Source organism: Rattus norvegicus, chromosome 14, assembly GCF_021556685.1.
Source record: "Rattus norvegicus strain SHRSP/BbbUtx chromosome 14, alternate assembly SHRSP_T2T, whole genome shotgun sequence".
Classification (NCBI taxonomy): domain Eukaryota; kingdom Metazoa; phylum Chordata; class Mammalia; order Rodentia; family Muridae; genus Rattus; species Rattus norvegicus.
In genome coordinates this window covers 88,140,015-88,161,672 of record NC_141547.1, presented here as the reverse complement: position 1 = coordinate 88,161,672, position 21,658 = coordinate 88,140,015, and the positions used below count along the sequence as shown (strand labels likewise).

The 21,658-nt window shown below is 46.4% G+C and overlaps 2 protein-coding genes across 7 annotated transcripts in view; one reads left to right on the top strand and one right to left on the bottom strand.

Annotated features, from left to right (window-relative positions):
* Positions 1-335: 335 nt before the first annotated feature.
* C14h7orf57 (similar to human chromosome 7 open reading frame 57) lies at positions 336-20,033 on the bottom strand. Of its 3 annotated transcripts, none has more exons than XM_087584360.1 (7): positions 19,512-19,711; positions 15,813-15,998; positions 14,208-14,316; positions 12,099-12,255; positions 7,253-7,350; positions 5,788-5,966; positions 336-1,358 (listed from the first exon to the last, which is right to left on the bottom strand). In XM_087584360.1, exons 1-7 carry the CDS (start codon positions 19,564-19,566, stop codon positions 1,312-1,314), a joined length of 831 nt encoding a protein of 276 aa, XP_087440486.1. In that variant the 5' UTR covers positions 19,567-19,711; the 3' UTR covers positions 336-1,311.
* The window catches only part of Sun3 (Sad1 and UNC84 domain containing 3), a 38,912-nt gene continuing 36,763 nt past the window's right edge, over positions 19,510-21,658 (top strand). The window contains exon 1 of one of the 4 annotated variants that reach the window (XM_087584104.1): positions 19,510-19,839. In XM_087584104.1, the coding sequence (XP_087440230.1) occupies positions 19,565-19,839 (275 nt within the window). In that variant the 5' untranslated portion in view covers positions 19,510-19,564. The remainder of the gene's footprint in view (positions 19,840-21,658) is intronic. The other 3 variants (NM_001432835.1, XM_087584107.1, XM_087584106.1) reach the window with 3 other exon arrangements.

The following is a 21,658-nucleotide window of genomic DNA, read 5'->3' as shown; positions in this document are numbered from 1 at the left end:
AAGAACAGCACCTGTAGCTGGGGCACACACTTGGTGTCGGGGAGCATTTTACACCCAAACTGTGAGAGCTGTATTTTACCAACCCGACAGTCACCTATGGGACTGACCCTGGCTACTCTAAGTGACCTAGGCTGATTTGTTCGCCGGTTTTTACTTCAAAGTGTGTCTTCCCTTTATATGAGAAGTTTTCTGTTATGTTAATAACCTTTAAAAAATAGACTTCTAGACTATTGATGTCCGTTCCTTAACAATCTTGCAGGTAAATTGAGAATGTTTAGAAATGAGGTAGCAAACTAGGCAAGAGGAAGAAGAGGGAAATGAAAAAGAGAGGCGGCTACATGGTATATTATTTTTATTGAATACATATAGTCATTCATATCATTACATATTATATATATATATATTTTCCCGCAGTAGTATCCTTCTGTTAAAGCAATAGAGATGTAAGTGCTCGATTAAGTATTTCAGTTAAAGAACCAGTATGAAAAATTGACTTTAACTAAGCGAGTGCATGATAAGTTAATTCCAGGGATAACACTAGACTACTGACCCTATTTGGCTTTCTAGAAACTTTTCCTGATGAGATTGTTCTTTTATTAATGAATGAAATATAAAATATGTCTTAATGTTAATTGCTAACATAGAAACAACAATGAAATGTATAAAACAAGAGCAGTCTGATTATTAAAATATTGTTGTGTAGTCTATTAAAATCGCCTAATTGAGATTACAAATATATGCATATAATATATATATATATATATATTTTACCTAAAGGATATAAAGTAATAAACTTTCAGTATTTCTAGGTTTCAATTTGTGCTCATACTATTAGCAAAGACATTCAAACTAATGTTATAATGTTTTATATGAAATGCTTAAAACTTCGAGGCATAATACAATATTGTTACAGCAAATTATATTATGGGACACTGGGATTAGTCGCTTCTGTGCAATGGGAAATTGTTTCTATAAAGTTTACGGGACCAAGTGTAGAAAAGAACTGCACCTTGTCAATTTCCTCCCTTCCAGAGTCTCACACCAACACTCCATGGACAGGATGTTGGAGATCAGCTCCAGGGAGACTTTGGTCCCAGAGGTCACCAGGCCAGCAAGTCCACCCCAGAGGAATGTAAGAAACAAAAGCCCACACTTACCCTGTGTTTGCTAGGGTCATCTCAACTATACTCAAGGCAAGTTGTTCCGTAAGATTCTAGGTTAATAAAATAGAACGGGAGCCTGTAAACATAGCTGCCTGTTGTCACGCTATAGATAGTAACTAAAAGGGTTGTCTGGATAGCACATCCAGGGTTATTTGAGCTCCTCTGGCGTTGCTTCTGATGGGGGAGCTTCTGCATCTGCAATGCAAAAGTCAGTAAGATAAAGCTGTATTTTTTAATAAAATTAAAATTTTAATTTCCTAATTGAAATGCATATAACACACCCATTTCTGCTCCTATTTTTAAGGATTAACCCAAAAGTCTATAAAAATTGAGTATACGTCATGCTACCTTGCAGCATGGTGGGAAACACAGAACTGCTGCTTTGGTCCTGGAGTATCGCACTTTCACATCCCCGAGTCCTACCTACCTATGATGTGGACCTTCTACTGCCAACACACGGGACAGAAATAAGCAGTGTGGCTGGAGAGAGCTGTCTGTGTGGCATCTGTCTGTCTGCTCCCAAGTCTCGTGCCCCCTCGTTAACTGGGCACCCATGTTATAGTCTATAATTGGACCTCAGACCTGTGCCTAACAGCCAGCTTTATTTGTGCCAGGATATCAAGAATGTCTGCAAGAGAGCGTGCTAAAATAGCAACCAACCTTGTGTCTGGTGGAGGAAAACAAACTCTAATCAAAGCATTGTATAAATTTGTTTCCACAAAGTTACAGCAACTCTGTGGGGAGGGTTTTCAGTTAGGGAGAAAGAAGGCACTGTCTGCTTTAATTGTTGTTGTTTATAAAATGTACGCTGTGCCAGACGGAGGAGCAATTGCCGATCAGTAGTGAAAAGGAGCCAGGATTTCAGTGGTGACTCTGCCTCCCAACAGCAAACCAGACAAGCAGGTAGGTCCCCAGTCCCTTTCACCACGCATGCACGCACACAGGCTTTGCTATTTATGGAGGGTTCCACTGATTTCAATGGTGAACTGTTTTTCAATAACTAAGCAGGACCTGCTGCCAGTGGAAATGTGGACTACACCATAACACCTGGGTTAGATAACACTTGCAACGACCTATTTCCAGAAAGCTCATTAGCTTCCAACAGTGTCAAGCACTTGCTGCCCCTCGATTAGATTTTATATGTGTGCAGGTAGATTTATGCTGATGGTGAGGCAACTTCTATTGACTTGAGGGTAAAATGCAGAATCCCAAAATGGCTTCTGCAGGTGGACCTGTGCGCACACTACGTGCACTCGTTTAAGTTGGGTCCTAAAAAGAGAATGCCGTAAAACCAAAGGAGGAAAAAGAAAAGACATAATTTCAGACAGGAATAAATAAAGACAAGTGATATGAGGAAAAAGATGAAGAAAATGGAGATTTTTTAAAAAAAGGTAATAAGATGATAAATCTGCAGGTAAAGTGGAGAGTAAGTAGAACATGCAAATTGGGAAGCGAAGGCACGACACCGAGGACAGGAAGGATAGTGGGAGAGAGCCAAGGTGACAAAGTGGGTCGCCTAGACAGAAGTCCTACTGAGACCGAATCCTGAACAAAGTGTGCTCAGACCTAAACCAAGTAAGACGACTGAAGCCCTCTATGCTAAAAAGGCTGTGATAGAAAGACCTGGAATCTGACAGAGTCATTGCTGGAATCTATCAAACATTCAAGGGGTAAATAATACCAGTGGCTTTCAAGCTTCTCCAAAAGTTAGAGAGACACACACTTTCATTTTGATTGTATAAACCCAACACCACTTTCCTGCCAAAACCAGACAAGGATGTTACAAGAAAAGAAAATTACAGGCCATTATCCTTGGTAAACACAGATGGAGAAATCTTTATCAAAACGCTAACAAACAAAAAGTAACCATCAATTAAAGGGATTATGTATCATTATTAAGTTGGATTTATCCTTGGTGTGCATAGGCAATTTAAAACACACACACACACACACACACACACACACACACACACGCGCGCGCACACACACACACACTCGATAATGTTATCCTTAACTTTAACAGAACCGATGACAGAAACCAAATGATTGCCTCAATGGATATGGTGCAAACATTTCAAAAGTTTAACATCACATCTTTGTGGTTTTGACGAGTAAACCAGCTTTCAACACACGAGGTATCATACCCTAGGCAGTATGGTATCATGCTACCACGAGATATTTACTGATGCCATGCTATAGACTCCTATTAAAATTCCAATAACATTCTCCACAGGAATAGAAAAGCAATCTATAACTCATATAGGATTATGAAGTACTAAATTACCAAAGCAATCCCGAGGCACAGAGTAAACCTGGAGGCACTGGCATGATCTTACTCCAAAGCACATCACAAAGCCGGAGAGATCAAAGGAGCCCGGAACAGGCCTGTTGTGTCAGGCTGGGCCTGCTCTAAGTGACTCCACACTGTAGAAAACAGTGGCTTTCCATGGTGTGCCTTGCCCTGAAGGACTCAGCTTTAAATCAGCATCTGATTACTTTTGGAGGGAGTACACAGGGGCAGAGTGACTCTGCATCCCGTCACACAGAAACACCTGCATCTGTCTGGCGCCACCCACAGAGGCACAGGACCAGAAATGAGTTGCTGCTAACAATCAAGGGGGAGTTGCCCGATAAAGTCATCTGTTTAGATTGAGACCTTATAAACATTCAGGCATATTAAAATCCTATCGAGAAAGCCAAGCCCGAGGATTTACTGAACACATCAGGCTGAGGAGAAGGTACGTACGACATTCTCACTTAGACCTCCGAAAGGAGGCGTCTAACATCGTGACGGCTACTGCTGGCTCCAGCCTGTCACCTGACCACTCAGTGTGTGCATCAAAGGATCGACAGGTAGAAATCTGACTATTGCTGGGGCTTCAGCAGTCTCTTCCCTCATCGAAGAAGTGACCTACCTGAATCGTCATTCACCCAGCCAGCCACTCCTCTAGACCTGCTGTCCATTCACCTACCACGTGTCCACCTGGACCGGTCCTGACCTTTACCTCTGTATGTCACAGGCCTGCATGTCACTTTGGCAGCTTCACTAGTCCTTGAGGCCGGACTGAGCTCTGACCCCATGGCTCCCCAAGGCCTGACTCTGCAGCATGGTTTCCAGCAGACCTGTAGTGCGGTTCGAGACCTGATTCCTGTGGAGATCCCTTTGCATCTCTGTCAGCTCTTGGCTAGTTCCCTGTTGCCTCTTAGGAGCTCTGTGAACTCTGCTGTGGCCTCTTATAGTCTCTGTAGCCACTCCATGGCCCGCGTATGTGCATATCTGCAGACACAATTGCTGTGTGATGTGCGTTGTGTGATTGGAAAGTGAAGACTGGAATGAAAGAACTTGGGTTTGCTGCAGGCAGCTAGCAAAGGACTGAGGAGTATGTGGCAACTCACTGCCAACAAACCCAATTGTTACTTGTGCACGTGAATGTTACCACAACCATGGTATCCGATTAATTCTGACATGGTAGAGAGACACAGCCATCTATGCTTACAACATATCTGCTTATTACACGACATAAAATCACGCTCACAGAACAAGACAGGTTACAGCCCCTACATAAACCTATATTTGCTTTTCAATAAAGGCTAGAGAATATATAGGAGGAAGAAACAGATTCTTCACTAAATGCTACTGGAAAACAAACACCTATAAACAAAATATAAAAAGCATTTTCATCCCACACAGCATACCCAGGTATGGATTGAAGGCTTAACAAAAGACCTGTCATTACAAAGCTACTGGAAGAACTACAGGGGAATCTCCCAGGGTTGCTTTGATTTTCTTCAATTCTTAAAAAAGATATGTTTTATTTATTATTATTAATTTCATGTATGTGTATCTGTGCGTGCCTGGTTCCCGAGTTTATGTGCAGCTCAGGAGTGCAGGCGCCTGGGAAAGCCTGTGGAATTCCTTCGAACTGGAGTTACAGCTAGCCACCTGTTGGCTGTCTGGTGTGGGTGCTGGAACTGAACTTGGCTCTTTGGTCCTAGCAGTAAGCAGTTCTAGTAGTAAGTCAGCAGTTCTCAGCCTGTGTGTCGTCTCCCTACATATCAGATATTTACATTACAATTCATAATCGTAGCAAAGTTACACTTATGGAGTAGCAATGAAATAATTTTATCATTGGTGATCACCATGGCAGGAGGAACTATATTAAGGGGCCACAGCATTAAGAAGGTTGAAAAATCACATCCCTCCAGCTCTGGATGTGTGTGTATGTGTCACCAAAACACGGCACAAGCAAAATAGTCAGATGAGATAGAATCAAGCTAGCAAGCTTATACTCAGCAAAAGAAGAAATCAACAAAATAGAAGTATAAACCACAGAACAGGAGAAAAGATATTTTGAAACAGCTGTTCTGGTGAGGGGTTAGTATCCAAAACATCTGAGGGCCTCAAGAAACTATGCAAGAAAGGAAATAGCTGGTTTTAAAAAATGGGCAAAGGAGCTGGCCTCGAAGCCAGCCCTTAAAGTGTGAAACAGGAGGATTGTCACAAGTTTGAGACAGCTTTGGAAACACAGGCAGTTCCGGGCCACTTTAAGTGACATAAGACCCTGTCTCAAAATAAAACAAAACGTGACCAACACATACAGACAGGGAGAAACAAAACACTCACCTGGAGTTTTCTCAGAGCCTTCAGGGGTCTCTGAATTTTGAGGCGTCTCTGTATCCTGGCTACTTTTACTTTTAGAGTCCTCTGTGGACTGGGTGGACACGGATGCCTCGGATGTCTTTGGAGTCCTCCTGTCAGAATCAGCCTTCTGCTGCTGTAACCACTCGTCCTTGTAGCCATTGCTGATAAGTTTGGAAAAGTTTGTGGGTGAACCAGTTTTTGGACCCGGCCTTAAAGAGAGACGTGTAAATGTGAAACCTGAGCTCGAAGATAGATTTTAAAAGGAAAAACAGAAGCAGCAGTCAGGAACTTATGAGAGAACACTGGTGCTGAACGCTGCCCCCCCCCACTTCCCCTTCCCCCTCTCTCGGTCTCTCTGCAAATCTCCTGTCAGTCTCTTTCCCCATTTAAAACATAAAAATGGGGGTTGGGGATTTAGCTCAGTGGTAGAGCGCTTGCCTAGGAAGCGCAAGGCCCTGGGTTCGGTCCCCAGCTCCGAAAAAAAGAACCAAAAAAAACCATAAAAATGGTCTCTGCACATCACTGATGCACAAGTGATACCATGCTTAGCCAAACTTTTTTTTTTACTTACTAGCCCAAGAACACTGTTTTTACACATGGAAAACACCACCTTGCCCATACTAACAGTGCATGACTTAGGACAGAGGCTCCTGTTTCAATGACTTCTTCCTCATTCTCCACTGTAAGAGTCTCCTGTCTCCTGTCATCTGTCACCTGCTTCAGCTCACAGATCACACCATGGTTGACACCAGAAAGTGGCAGGGCAGCAGTGAGAGCCTCCAGTCGGGCGGGTGCCAAGCACACCCTCATCCCCTCCCAAGCCACAGGTTTCGGACTTATGAATCATCTCAGTGAGGATTTTCCCGATGGCTCCCTCCCCATCTGTCACAATGTCGTTAATGTGATTGTTTTCCCCAGCCGGATGGGAAGCTGTTTGAAGACTCGGCCAGCAATTAATGACATTCTCCCAAACTAGACTTTGGCAAACAAGGCAATGCAGTAGCCTCCAGAATTTCTTTCTTCAGCTGAAAGACCAACAGGCATCAGCCTGCCTAGGGAAACCCCAGTTGAATGCAGATCCACTAAATGGAGACCCAGGTGCTCAGGCTCTATGACAGTAAGTTTTGGGACTGAGTACGTGAGCAGGAACAGGTAGCCACAAACCGCAACCTACGCGGCAAAACAGGATACAGGACAGCAGACATGTGATCAAAGGGGCAAAATTGATGTTAAGGAAGAAACAGAAGTGCAACCAGGTTCTCGGGCCAGGCTGGGCAGGGCTCTGTGGGCAAGGCAGGTAGGTGCTGCCATTGGCAAAGCTGGCTCTGGATAGGACTGGGGCAGGTCAGTGGGTGCCACCAGTTCACAGCTGTCAGCTGGGTAAAGGACAGAAAATCAACCCAAACCTCAGACAAACAGCATTCATTCTCGTAAGTCGGACACTTACATAGGAGGCAACGACAGCCTGCTCTTATCGGAGTCTTTGTTGCTGACCGGGGTCCCCGCTTTGCTTGAGTTCTTGGAATTGATAGCTGGCAGTTTCACCTGTGCGAAGAAATGCGGATCTATGAGTTAGAGTAAAAGGAAGGTTTCCGAGAGCAGCAAATACACCATTTTTGGACTTTCAGTACCGTTGCGTGCTGTTACGATAAAGTCAAATCAAATGATCGCTAATTCCACCAAATGGCTTAGGAAAGGGACAGTGTTGCTGTGTTTAAATAAAGATGTCACCTGCTCAGGAGGGGGACAGTCAGTGAATGTTGGGGAGACCAGATATCCTGAGGGATCTTGCTGGAGGAAGGGGTCAAGCACCCCATAAACAATGAAAATGCCTGTACGGTGAGGCTTACTGGTGCCGTGGATTGCCCTGGTGCTGTTTGGATTTTGATGTTAACTCTGTTTCCTCAAGAGGGGCTGCCCTATGAGGAGTGGATCACATACTCAGGGGATTCCATGTGAACCTTCTCCCCATTTTAACTGGTCAATAAAGACAGCGGAAACTAACCAGTGGGCAAAGGATAAGGTGGGATTTCTGGGTCCCAGAAGGAAGAGGAGAAGAGGGAGAGGGAGAGGGATTTGGACCAGGCTGTGGAGTGGACAGGAAGTAGCAGACATGTAACTCTTGGGGACTGATAGTTTGTAGCCTCTGTCAAGCTGCTGTGGAGGCTAAGGAGGATGGGGCAGGATAGTCTTTGCCCAGCCACTGAGTTTTCTGGCTAGTTTTAAAATATAAAGGCTGTCTGGTGTTTTCCATCTGCAGTGACTCAGGTGGGCCGGAGAAAGGGCATTGACTGGGCAGAGGCTTGGCGAAGCTGGCCATGGGAGCTGGGTGAGACGGCCATTGCAGGTACCAGGCAATGAGCAGGGGTGCATTTTTAAATTACAGGAAACATAACAGGAGTTTTGTAACAATCACCAAGAACTGGAAACAAACAAACAAAATACCCACCAAGGAAGGAATGCATAAACAAACAGTATTTGCTCTACAAAACCTTACTCAAGGAGACAAAGGGACGGGGCTCTGACACAAGGTACCATATGGCGGAAGCGGGCTGAAGGGAAGGGTCTATGGTCACTCACTCCATATCACTGACTTGATACCCTAGAAAGGAAAAAGCTCTAAAGACTTGTCCTGGTTCAGGTTTTGTTGCTGTGATCAACACCATGACCAAAAGCAACTTCATTTCATAATTCTCAGGTCACACTCCAATCCTGAGGGACAATGGGGCAGGAACTAAAGCAGAGGCCATGGAGGAAGACTGCCTTCTGCTTTCTCCCCATGGCTTGCTGAGCCAGCATTCTTATACAGCCCAGGACCGCCCTTCCAGGGGTGTCACCACCCACGGTGGTCTGGGCTCTCCCACATCTGTCATTACTCAAGAGAATGTCCCATAACTTTGCCTACAGGCCAATCTGATGGAGGCATCTTCTTAATCGATGTCCCTTCTTTCACACACCCCTGGTTTGTATCAAGCTGACAAAAAAGGCCAAACAGGTAGCTGCAAGACGTAAAAGGGATCAGTGACGGCTAGAGATGGGAGTTACGAGGTGCTGGTGACAAAGGGGCTGAGACAGCTTAGAGGTGACAGAACTTATCTGCACCTTAGTGTCTCTGGTGTTTACATGAAGTATGCATTTGTCAAAACGTGTAGCTCAGTACTGTATAACAAGTGAACCGTGTTCTGTATAAATGGCCTCATGTGAAAGATGACATCACCCTACAGAACGCTGACACATCTGTCCTAAGGACGGGTCAGCGTCTATATCGGGCTGAGTGACAGCCAGCACAGGAACAGAATATTCAATAGGTATCCCAGCCTCTCCTAGGGCAGAGAAGGCAGGTCTCTGAGAGGCAGGGAACATGTGGCAGCAGGACAGACAGGACAAATTGGCACAGCAATGGCAAAGACAATAGCCAAGTGTTGAAATGATTTTCTCATTAAAGTCCTTATTCTGACTGTGCCCAGTGGTTTTGCAAGACTTGAGAAGAGAGAAACTCCTCAATTTTGGCAGAATAGACACTCAGGGGAGCTTTGCAGCCAGTGGTGATGAGGGGTACTCTATCCCTAGGGCAATCAGGGCCCTCCCTACTGTTTCCTCCCTACTAGAAACCCTGGTTAACAGCCAAGCCTTCCATTTAATGCTCAACGTTCAGCTGCACACAATCGGCCACGTATTATCAGGAAACGGGCCTGGTCCTTAGCAGGGTCCTTTAGGAGTGCTCATGGTAGCGACCCAAAGCCTGAGCCACAGTCAGACACTGGGGCAGCATGAAGAGCAAACACTGCAGCCAAGTGGTATTCAGTTATGAAGTCCACAGATGAGCTAAAGCCGTCCTCTTTTCCCCCAAGACTCTGAGAAACTAGGCCCAGTGTGCTCAAGACACTCTGGTCTCCTCACTGTTCAAATGACAATGGTGCCCACTCTCACAAAGAATTCACAGCTGAGGAATGCCGAATGACTGAGAAACACCTAAAGAAATGTTCAACATCTTTAGTCATAAGGGAAATGCAAATCAAAACAACCCTGAGATTTCACCTCACACCAGTGAGAATGGCTAAGATCAAAAACTCAGGTGACAGCAGATGCTGGCAAGGATGCGGAGAAAGAGGAACACTCCTCCATTGTTGGTGGGATTGCAGACTGATACAACCATTCTGGAAATCAGTCTGGAGGTTCCTCAGAAAATTGGACATTGAACTGCCTGAGGATCCAGCTATACCTCTCTTGGGCATATACCCAAAAGATGCCCCAACATATAAAAAAAACACGTGCTCCACTATGTTCATCTCAGCCTTATTTATAATAGCCAAAAGCTGGAAAGAACCCAGATGCCCTTCAATAGAGGAATGGATACAGAAAATGTGGTACATCTACACAATGGAATACTACTCAGCTATCAAAAACAATTACTTTATGAAATTCGTAGGCAAATGGTTGGAACTGGAAAATATCATCCTGAGTGAGGTAACCCAATCACAGAAAAACACACATGGTATGCATTCATTTATAAGTGGCTATTAGCCCAAATGCTTGAATTACCCTAGATGCCTAGAACAAATGAAACTCAAGACGAATGATCAAAATGTGAATGCTTCACTCCTTCTTTAAAAGGGGGAACAAGAATACCCTTGGCAGGGAAGAGAGAGGCAAAGATTAAAACAGACACAGAAGGAACACCCATTCAGAGCCTGCCTCACATGTGGCCCATACATATACAGCCACCCAATTAGACAAGATGAATTAAGCAAAGAAGTGCAGGCCGACAGGAGCTGGGTGTAGATCACTCCTGAGAGACACAGCCAGAATACAGCAAATACAGAGGCGAATGCCAGCAGCAAACCACTGAACTGAGAACGGGATCCCCGTTGAAGGAATCAGAGAAAGAACTGGAAGAGCTTGAAGGGGCTCGAGACCCCAAAAGTACAACAATGTCAAGCAACCAGAGCTTCCAGGGACTAAGCCACTACCTAAAGACTATACATGGACTGACCCTGGACTCTGACCTCATAGGTAGCAATGAATATCCTAGTAAGAGCACCAGTGGAAGGGGAAGCCCTGGGTCCTGCTAAGACTGAACCCCCAGTGAACTAGATTGTTGGGGGGAGGGCGGCAATGGGGGGAGGATGGGGAGGGGAACACCCATAAAGAAGGAGAGGGGGAGGGATTAGGGGGATGTTTGCCCGGAAACCGGGAAAGGGAATAACACTCGAAATGTATATAAGAAATTCTCAAGTTAATTAAAAAAAAAAAACCCTCACTGCCATCTCCTCAGTCATAAATCCTCATGTCTGGCTAAAATTCATTTCCGGCCTGGGTACTAGCAGCAATGTAGAGCCTCCGGAGGTGTGGTGGACTTGACTATGTTTTCATGGGCCCTGCAAATACAGGCAGACAGATCCCAACCCTCTGGCCATCCTGGCTGCTTTCTGGGATTCCCAGTTGCTCAGATAGGTCAAGTCTTCTGATGAGGCTTCCTTCCCCTTTCAGGTCAGTTAAGACTTCACAGACTAAGTACCACTGCGCACCTCTGTGCAGAAGAAAGTATTTCCTCTTTCCTTCCTTCATTATCATCAAGGAGCACTGTGGGTAATCTGGACTTAAATAAGGTAAAAATATCCAGAAGCGGGATATTGAGCACATATGAACGCATCTCTGCTCTACATGCTAAATATGAAGTGTTAGGTATTTTTCCCCAAGATGGCCATTAACTGGTTGGACACCTGATAATAAAAAGCAATCTTGGGGGCTGGAGAGATGGCTCAGTGGTTAAGAGCACCGACTGCTCTTCCTGAGGTCCTGAGTTCAAATCCCAGCAACCACATGGTGGCTCACAACCATCTGTAATGAGATCTGATGCCCTCTTCTGGTGTGTCTGAAGGCAGCTACAGTGTACTCATACAATAAAATAAAATCTTAAAAAATAAATTTATTTAAAAAAAAAAAGAAAAAAAGCAATCTTACATATACAGCCACATACACAGGAAGAAAATAAAAGAAAACATGGCAGCTTGCCTCATAGTAGTCCCAAACTTAGAACAGGGCCCAGAGCCCAGAGCCCAGAGCCCAGAGCCCAGAGCCCAGAGCCCAGAGCACAGAGCCCAGAGCCCAGAGCACAGAGCACAGAGCACAGAGCCCAGAGCTTGGAGCATAGAGCTCAGAGGTCAGAGCACAGAGCAGGGAGCCAAGGCTGCAGGCCTTCCTGAGACAGCAGCAGCCGCACCCCCTCAATCATGGAGTCACAAAAGCAGAGCAGATGTGGATGGTGGACGCCCACTGGCCATCCCGGTTACCTTTCTCTTCACATTTTCAAGCTCCTCAGCCTCTCTTTGCCAAATTGTTTTCCTGTCAAAGTCAAAGGGGCCTTGTCTGGACTCATAGCTGCCATTGGCCTGGTCGGGGTTGAACTCTTCATACACCATGTATTCTGGAATGGAGACCGCAGGGACTCTGCAAGGATGGACAGGACAAGTTAAAGCCGGGCACCTGGCACCGTGTCACTCTCTCTCCTCTTCGCTTTATTCTTCTCAGCTCCCTCCCTCTGTCCTCTCCCTCCTTTTTCGTTTTCTCCCTCTCTTCTCCCCTGCCTCCCCCTCCCCCTCCCCTGTCTATTCTCAGGCCTCTCGATTCAGCTTCCTCTGTCTCTTTGAAGACCGAGGTAGCCCAGTCCCTTCTCCTCCTGAGTAAACACATTAGACACTCTTCAAGCTCGGGATCCCCAGAACAACAGAAGAAATCATAGGGTGATCATGCTAACGTATGAACTCATAAAACAGATAAAGCATAATTACTTCTTGTAGCCTAGCACTTACCACTTTGTGACCTTTAAAGAGATAAGTACCCACCAAATGTTTACCATTGACCATGGTCGAAGTTGATAACATCTGGCTGCTGTAAGATGGCCAGTGTTAATGTGGGTACAAGCATGTGACTGGCCTTCCCACAATGCATAGGGAAGTGTCAGCTGCAAGGTCTCCTGTCCTTTCTTGCCTGCTCGATCTCTCTCTCTCTCTCTCTCTCTCTCTCTCTCTCTCTTTTCCTGATTCCCTTTCTTTTCTGAACTTAGCAGAAACTTTAAAAAAAAACAAAACAAAACAAACAAACGAAAACAGGGTCTCACTATGTAGCCCCGACTGGCCCAGAACTCAGGCTAGCTTTGAACTCAGCCTTAACCTCTCAAAGCTTCTCCTGCCTCTGCCTCTCTCGTGCTGGGATCAAAGCTGTGTACTATAAGTCTGGACTGTGAACTATTCATTGTAAAAACATGGTAGTGGTTTAATATCTACTCTCTGTGTATGCAAAAGCATTATGTGTTCTTTTTATTTTATGCGTTAAAAACAAAAAAAATAAGCCAACCTAAGTGGTGGCTACCTGTTATCCCAGCAGCACTTGGGAGACAGAGGCAAAGATCATGAGCTTGAGGTAGGCCTGGGCCTCACATCCTGAGGCCCCAAAACAGTGTGGAATTTGTTTACAAGAAAAAACAACAGAGCATAAAATAAAATACAAAAAAACAACCAAGACAAAAGATACCAGAATCCTGAAGGGAAAACAAGAAAAAGCCCACATTGTGCCTGGGGACAGTCAAAAGACACTGCCTCCCCGTGCTGGAAGGCGAATGTGTTGATCCAGTCTTTCAAGAAAAATAATGCAGAACAAAAGGCAAGTCTTTAAAAGGCAGAAAAGTAAATCCTAAAGTTATTTTTGATGCTTCCTCTCAAATCAAAAGAAGTATCTGGAGCGAGTTTGCGTGGCCACAGGTAGCAACTGTTAGACATTGTATCAGGATAGGGGCCATGGCTTTGCCCATCTTTTGTGACCATTTTAGAGACTGAAAGGAATGTATGCTGAAGTACCGTTCCTCTACAATGAGAAGGAAGCTTTGGGGCAGATAGCTCTGTGACAGGCAGACATGTGGCCCAGGGGACAAAGGCTAAAAGCCTAAGGCTACTGGCTAATAAGTGGCCAAAAGAGCCTCATCCTGAGGGGACATTGCTCTGCGTCTCCTTGACTCCAGTTTCCTGTCAACTTGTTACAAAATAGCACGTGCTTTCTGGTAACAGTAGATGTGTGTAACTTTCCAATTCAGAGATTTTTTTGAATTGTTTTTATTACATTTTTATTTGTGTGTGCTCAGCCACGCATGTGTCACGGTGGGCATGCGAAGGTCAAAATACTGAGGTGTCAGCGCTTGCCTTCTACAGTGTGGGGCCTTGGCAGCTAGGCTCAGCTTGTCAGACCTGTCAGGCTTGTCAGCGTGCATCTTTATCTGCTGAACCATTTTGCTGGCACTATTTATATACATAAGCATATATATTATATAGAGAGATATGTAGATAGAGACAGACAGACGGCTGTAGACATGTGATAGACAAAAACATGGGAGACTCTGAGATACTCACTCTCGCTGGAGAGACGTTGGAGGCTTACTGTGGTGAATATACCAGTCTGGCAGGGAGTAGGCGACTGGGGAGCCTTGTCTGGTTCCAGGGGCAAAGTGCTTCAACAAATCTCCAGGAGAAAGGGACACAGTTATGAGTGGTTGGTCCTTCCGCCCACAGGGCATGTGACATCACCAATGCTCCACACTGGGAGCTAATGCTATGTTCCCTAGGGTAGCCTGTACACGGGCCGAGAGCTAAGTGTTCTGCTTGGCACTCGGACGGGGATATCTCTCGTGCACCCTGGACCTCTCATGCCCTCTCCTCTTGTGGGTGCGAATGACTCCTGGTCTGGAGCTGGCATCTGTGCCAGTTACCATTGACGCTCTCTTAAGGGCTCACGTCTCCACTTCTGAGGTCTCCAGGGGCTGTGCACCATGTTCCTCAGCCTCCAGCTACCTCTGGGCTCCTCTCCACCCTACAGCAGTCTGATCATCTTGGTCCACCACTGTGGGTCTGCCCCACTGCACTCCCCTACACACTGCTGTTTCCTAGAGAACTTGCCCCCTTCCCCCCAGGTTCCCAGATCAGAAGCCCCAGGTGGATGTATCAGGGCCTTTAGAGCTATACAGACAGGTACCCAGCCCGGGCTCCTTCCCAATTGGCTCCTCACTCCCTGATGCCTTTCTTCCTCTCATCCCTCCTCTTCCTCCTGCCTACCAGTATCTAAGAGTAGTGCTGGTAAGAACTAGTTTTGCCAGGTCATTCTGACCGCAAAATAGCCCATCAGCAGAAATGTAGCAGCAGAAAATGTACTGACTTAATCCTCTCTGTGAGAAATCTTTAACTTTCCTCTTGAAACTTTAAAGTCCTTCTGTTGTTAAGATTTGCAGACTTAGGGGGTAAGCTGAGAGCAAGGTGTAAGCTCCTCTCTACTCCTAGCCCAGGCTTGCCACACACGTCCACTCTTTTCTTCTCTCCCCACATCCCCCACTGGTAGCACCATTGTTGCTGGTCTCTGTTGAGCAGCCTGTCGCAGGCGCACTTTTCCCATCATTCTCTGTGCCTTAGCTGCTGCTCACAAAAGCTAGCCCTCCCAGGATGGCTGCATGGTGAAGACACTGTCACATGTCATGGGTGCCCTCCATCAGGTTTTGCTGGTCTCTTAGAACCAAGAGGAAGGAGGTGATCTAAGAAAGGGCTGCCGTGGTCTTGCCCCTCTACATCCCTGGCTGAGCCAATCAAGTAGTGTCGTCTAGGCTTGGAATGCTCAAGTACAGACTTGGCCACTATTTCACCTATGACGTTCAATGTAGGGACAGTGACAGCCAAAGGGAAGAAAGGAAAACTTTAGTCTTTCTCAGTACTAAGTACTCCAAAGCCTGGCTGAGACATCTGGGATGTGGTCCCTTGTCTCTCTGACCAGCCATTTCCATTAAACTCAGTATATCTTCCTTGTTACAAAAGCCGATTTTTTTTATCAAAGATTTACATACCTAACCTTAGTAATGAACCCACATTTCTAAATCCAAAGCACATAGATACCACAGTATTACTGAATGTGGAGAGTCCTAGAAACGGCACCCCCATTTCTGCTCACAAGACCACTCAGCGGACTGGGCTCACCAGGTCTGCCACCTTGCTTGGCCAGTTTCACATACTCCGAGTCCGTTTCTTTTATCCAGTATCTCCGAGCACGAGGCAAATTCACACTTGGGGAGTCTCTCAAGTCGCTGAGCCCTGGGATCTGGGATGCTGGTGGGGCACCCACAGGCTTCTCGGAACGCTTCACGGGTAGGTGGTAATACCAATCTAGACAGGAGGGAGGAGGCCAGCACACCGTTAGAGGGGTACAGGAAGACACCTGATCAGGAGGCCCTCTCCTGCACACCGGTCTTATCTCTGTGCTTATAACACTGTCAGGGCAGCACACGCCATGGAGCACACAAGCAAGAAAGGGATTCCCTGCCCTGGAGCATATGTGACAAATCAGGACACCACCAGAGTGACCTAGAAGACACTTTCCAGAGCCCCCGAAGTACATCAGGCACTGAAGCAAATAGAAAGAATACCACCTCTTTCCTGTCCTCCCGGTTCAGGTCTTCTCCCAAAGCCGAGGGCTTAGCCAATTCCATGGTTGTAGCATTTCTAGGAGCTATCAAAAACTCCTGTGTCTGTCTTCTTTCCTTCTTGCCCTCCTTCCTTTTTCTCCTCCCTCCATCTTGTCCTCCGTAGCACAGAAAAAACACTTAGCTGTATGTCTAGTAATGTTAGGAGACACTCACACTTCAATAAATACCAAATAATTTAAACCGTTATGGTAAGCCAGATATTGACCAGGATTTGATATCCTTCACATATTAAAATGTTAATATTTTAACTCGACACACAGTCTAACCAAACTTGTTTGTCACTTTTACAAGAGCAGAAGGAAGTAGGCCAGGGTGTGGCCCTCGCTTGCCTAACAGCTGTGCTGGAAGACAACACCTGTCTCCCACACCCTCCAGCTGCCAGACAACCCTGTGTCCCAGCTGCACACGAGCACTGTGCTGGAGGCTACAGTGGGCAGTGGGAAGCAACAGAGGCCTAGATGTATCCTGAAAGGAGTATTCACCAGGCCAGAGCAATCGTTTCACGAGAGCCTGAGAGTCTAAAGATTCTCCTTGGGAAAGACTTGGGGGGGCGGGGTGGTGGTGAATGTAGACTGTGACTTCTATCTTGAATAAAGGACTAGGGGACAGATCCCAGGAAGCAAGGACAGGAGTGTGGACAGCTGGCTCTCCTGCTCTCCTTCCTCCCCACAGTGACATAAGCCCTCAGCAGAAAGAGGGAGGAGCTGGGCATGGCCAGGAAAAATCAAGACGTTCTCTAGACTTGGAGCTGATGGCATAGAGCGGGAAGACTCTTCAGACTGACTTGGAACCATCCATAAACTCACTGAAGACAGAGCAGGAACTTCCGTCAAGGGGCAGAGGGATTAGCAGAGTCTCACACGCAAACACACCACACACCACACACACACACACACACACACACACACACACACACACACACGACATGCATACACGCATGCATACACAGAGGCAGGAGAACCTGGGCATACATACTGTAGGCACTTTAGGTAAGTCTACATTAGAAATCAGCCACATGCCAAAATACAAAGACATCCATGGAAAACTTTGGAAGCAAAGTCTCAGAAGAAGTAAATTAAAACAAAATTAATACGAAAGTTGCAATTTCTGTGGCATGGATGCTGGCTGTGTTTCATAGCCCTTGCCTGACTGGTGACATTCAGAGCCACGGTACCTAGTCTTTTGTGGTAGGGTGGTGGCAAACTTTAGTGCCTTCTTGCTTGACTCAGCCACAGTGTCCAAGTATAGTCTCACAGGATGCATATTATTATTCAAGTTGTTTTTGTGAGAGTATTTTTAATTATCACTTAAATCGGAGGTCTTAGAGTAAAGCAGATGATTCTTTGCAACAGAGTGAGAACCACTCCTCTGAGCCTTAAAAGAAAGGGAGGGAGGAATCCTGACTCCAGACGGACTTTGAACTTGATCTGCAATCTGCATTCTCCCCCTGCTCTCCAACCTGTCCTGCAGATTCTGTACCTAACGGACCTCACAATCGGGCAAGTCGATGTGTAAAAGAGCCCTCTCTGCTTTTCCAGGTAGGTGGGTAGCTGACTCTGCTCACAGAGCCTGGGCAGAAGGAGCCAAACAACAAATAAACCGTCATAAACATAGAATCAAGTCACTCTGAAGCCAAATGCTCAGATGCCCATTTCTCCTTAGAACTAGAGTTAGGATTGCTGACTAAAAGTGCAGGATATTTCACCCGCAAGCTTCTATGTCTGAAGGATATTATTCGACATTAGAATCAACATGATCCAGTTTTGAAAACTTGCACAAAGGATTTCGGAGCCACGAGAATCAGAATCCGGTAGCTGTTTTCAGGGCAGTCTCAGCTTCATGTTTCTTCTTTTACAGAAAAGCCTTTGGTTCTTGCTTTATTTTTTTCCCCCCTCTGGGCGTTGATTACTAATTAATCCACAGAGAACGGTGTATCTTCTGCCACCTCATTACTACAAGCTTTGGACAGGCACTGAACACACTGAGGCATTTGTTAATGTGCACGCAGGGACGACTCAGAAGTGGAGGGCCCTGCTCAGTAAGCACAAACCACTGGCATGTAGCACACACACATAGGCAGTTAAGGGGACGCAGAGGTATCCCTTTAGCTCTTATCACGGCAGATGGTTTGTACCTGCGTGATACTGGATGAACCGCAGACTGGCTGCTTTTCTCTCTCCAGTTTCCCTATTTGATGCTCTCATTTTCTGAATAGGGAAACAGAAGGCATAACACACACACACACACACACACACACACACACACACACACACACACACACATGAGCACAGGCTTCTGTTTTTAGGCTGTACGACGTAGAGAAAAGGACACTCTTGGCAGGCATACTCATTCCAAGGGCTACTTATTTCGAACTCAGCATGCCTCGTTTTCCCAGTCTCTAAATGGGGTGATGATTTTTGCTGGGGGGTGGGTGTTAAGAAGTTAAATACACTAGTGTACATAGGCTTTGCTGAACATGGCTGTCTATCGGCATGCTTCACAGGGATGGGACTACTTCCTCCGGACACAGAAGAGTTTCAGGATAGTTACAGAGCCTGGGATAAGAACTGGACAGGCCTCCTGAACTGCATCAACCCATCCCGATTCTCAGCTGGCTGTCACCAACAGTGGCATGGGGCTCGCGTGCATGGACTATGAGGAAAGGTTACCCTCTTTCCTTCTGTGCAGGTGACATGGCTCCAACTGGTGCCTCCCAGCTGAGCTCCAGGCTCCTTTTTCTCCCTCTGTCCCCAGCCCTTCTCTGGACACAGAGGAAAAATAAAAGTGAGTGATGACAGCGTCAGGAAATGTCTTCCTTCCCTACTCGGTTCCAAAACTGATGTGCGCCGCGCAACCTATGAACCTTCTCTGGAGTCAGCTTTCCCGGATCTAGATACTGCAAGCGGGAAATGTTTGTCTTGGTTGGGGCCTAAATTAGGAGCAAAAGTTAGGATGTCGGTGATATTCCTGACGGATGCTGTCAAAAATAAGGCTTTTTCAGGCTACAGTCAGTGCCAAGACATGGGAGTTAGTAGAGTCAACTTGCTGCAAACCGAATTTCAATGGCCTCCCACCTTATGTAGCCTTGCATGCAAAGGTCCTGGCTTCAACCCCAGCAATGGAAACAGCAAAAGCAGAGGCACCTACCCTTCCAACTTTTACCACCCCACCCCTCTCATCCGTCCTCACTCACCGCAGGGAGCGTAGCGATAAGAGGTGCTCTGCACCTCCTTGCTGGTGTTCCTCATGGTCTGGTGCGGTGAGCAAGTCCGCGTCCGGAAGAGAAAGGTGCTGCTAAGCCCTGGTTCTCTGGGAGCCGCCGACCGACTGGCCCGATGGGAGCAGAGGCTGCAGGGGCAAAGTCAGCGCGCTCGTGGTTCCACCCGCCTCCAGCTGACACACCTGCAGACGCCTTACGCCCAGGAGCTGGCACGGCCACTGCGCTCACACGGCAGCACGGTGTCCACGCTGAACACCCAGGAGGAGCACATGCGCCAGAATATACAGCCAGAGCGCATTCAGTGAGTATACCACAGGGGATCTGGCAAGCAGGTAGACAGCACCCGGCACGTTAAGCGGGGTAAACAGCAAGGGCACGTGCACGCAGCGTAGACAGCAGGACTATATTAAGTGTACTATAAGTCATCACGGGCCGCAGGGTCTGGCAGGCACTGAGGTCACTGTGAGCTCCCGGTTCTCCAGATCTGGGATTTACAGCCCCTGTAGCTGAAGTTCGTAGCAAGAGAACTGGCTCCACGACCGACTCGAAACTCTCAGAGAGACGCGGAAACACAGTAGCACGCGTCGCCTGGGCAACGGCCGGACAGCCAACCAGCGTGTGTGGCGCGTGTGCCCAGAGCCAATGGGAGCAGGGTGCAGACGTCTATCAACCGCCCTCTGCCTCCACCTTGCGAGGCGGGGCGGGGTATGAGAGCAGAGCCATGCCTAAATGCTCCCACAACAGAGACCCTTCCCTGAGGTCGCTACAAGGGCGGTAGTAACTTCAACCAGACAAGAGTTAGATTTGTTTCTTCTTAAAAAAAAAAAGAAAAAAGAAAAAGAGAAAGGAAAAACAAAAACAAAAACAAAAACTGGGCAGGATGACAAAGGCTAGTAATCCCAACACCTACGATGCCCAGGAAGGAGGAAGAGTTCATCTTGGACTTCATACTGAGCTCTAGAAATTGGCTTATGAGTTGGTTAACTGCATTAAAGAAACACTGATACATACGTGAGAAATTCAGAAAGTAGACAGTTCTGCTATCTGGGTCAATACTCAAATTATCACCTAAAATGCTTTTCATGTCTTAAGAAAAAAAGATTTATGTATGTATGTATGTATGTATGTATGTATGTATTTATTTATTATATATAAGTACACTTAGCTGTCTTCAGACACACCAGAAGAGGGCATCAGATCTCATTCCAGATGGTTGTGAGCCACCATGTGGTTGCTGGGATTTGAACTCAGGACCTCTGGAAGAGCAGTCAGTGCTGTAAACCACGGAGCCATCTCTCTCTCCAGCCTGCTAAATTTTTCTTTAAAACTAAAGCCTTTTAGAAATGGTGGGTATTTGACAATTTGAAATAATGGACCTGCTTCTGTTATAAAAGTAAAGCCTTAGAAATCTAGCATAAGGCAGAAAATGTACGACTGAGTGACGAGTGTGTGTGTGTGTGTGTGTGTGTGTGTGTGTGTGTGTGTGCGCACGCGCGCGCACTCGTACGCGCTCCATCCAGCTCTAACATACAACGATCTCAGAGATTCAGCTTGCCCAGGCACATAGCTATCAGAGCTATGTACAGAGCAGTATGTTTTCTCCACGGTCTGTAGGTCCTTAACTTATCCACGCATGCAAGGGCTTCCTGGAAGTCACAACATCACCTGACCAGAGGGTCATGAAATCAAGAGAGTTTATTTTTAAAAATAGCTGATGACAGTAACTGGAGATTGGTGACTGAAGCGTGTCTTTCTGAGTCTCGGTTCTGATAGAAGACCGTGGCACACCACCAAGGTGAACTCATAAGCTGAGTGATGACAGACGGTGCTAGTGCCTTAAAGCCAGCTTTGACCTTTGCTCTGTTACTGAAGGGAAGGAGTTTGCAGATGCAGTATCAGTGAGACTCTAGGCACATGCAGATTAAAACAACTCAACAGTAGAGTTTGTACTGAATGACTTCTCACTGTCTTCTAAGCTTCTTCCCATGCGCCCCTGCCACAGAATGGCTTCAGGCTTCAGAAGCATGGGCGATACCTTGTCGTGAAAACTCCAGATTGTACCCATGCTATCTAATTTTGCTGATAGATAGATGTAGACATTTCCTGCTCATAGGCATTTT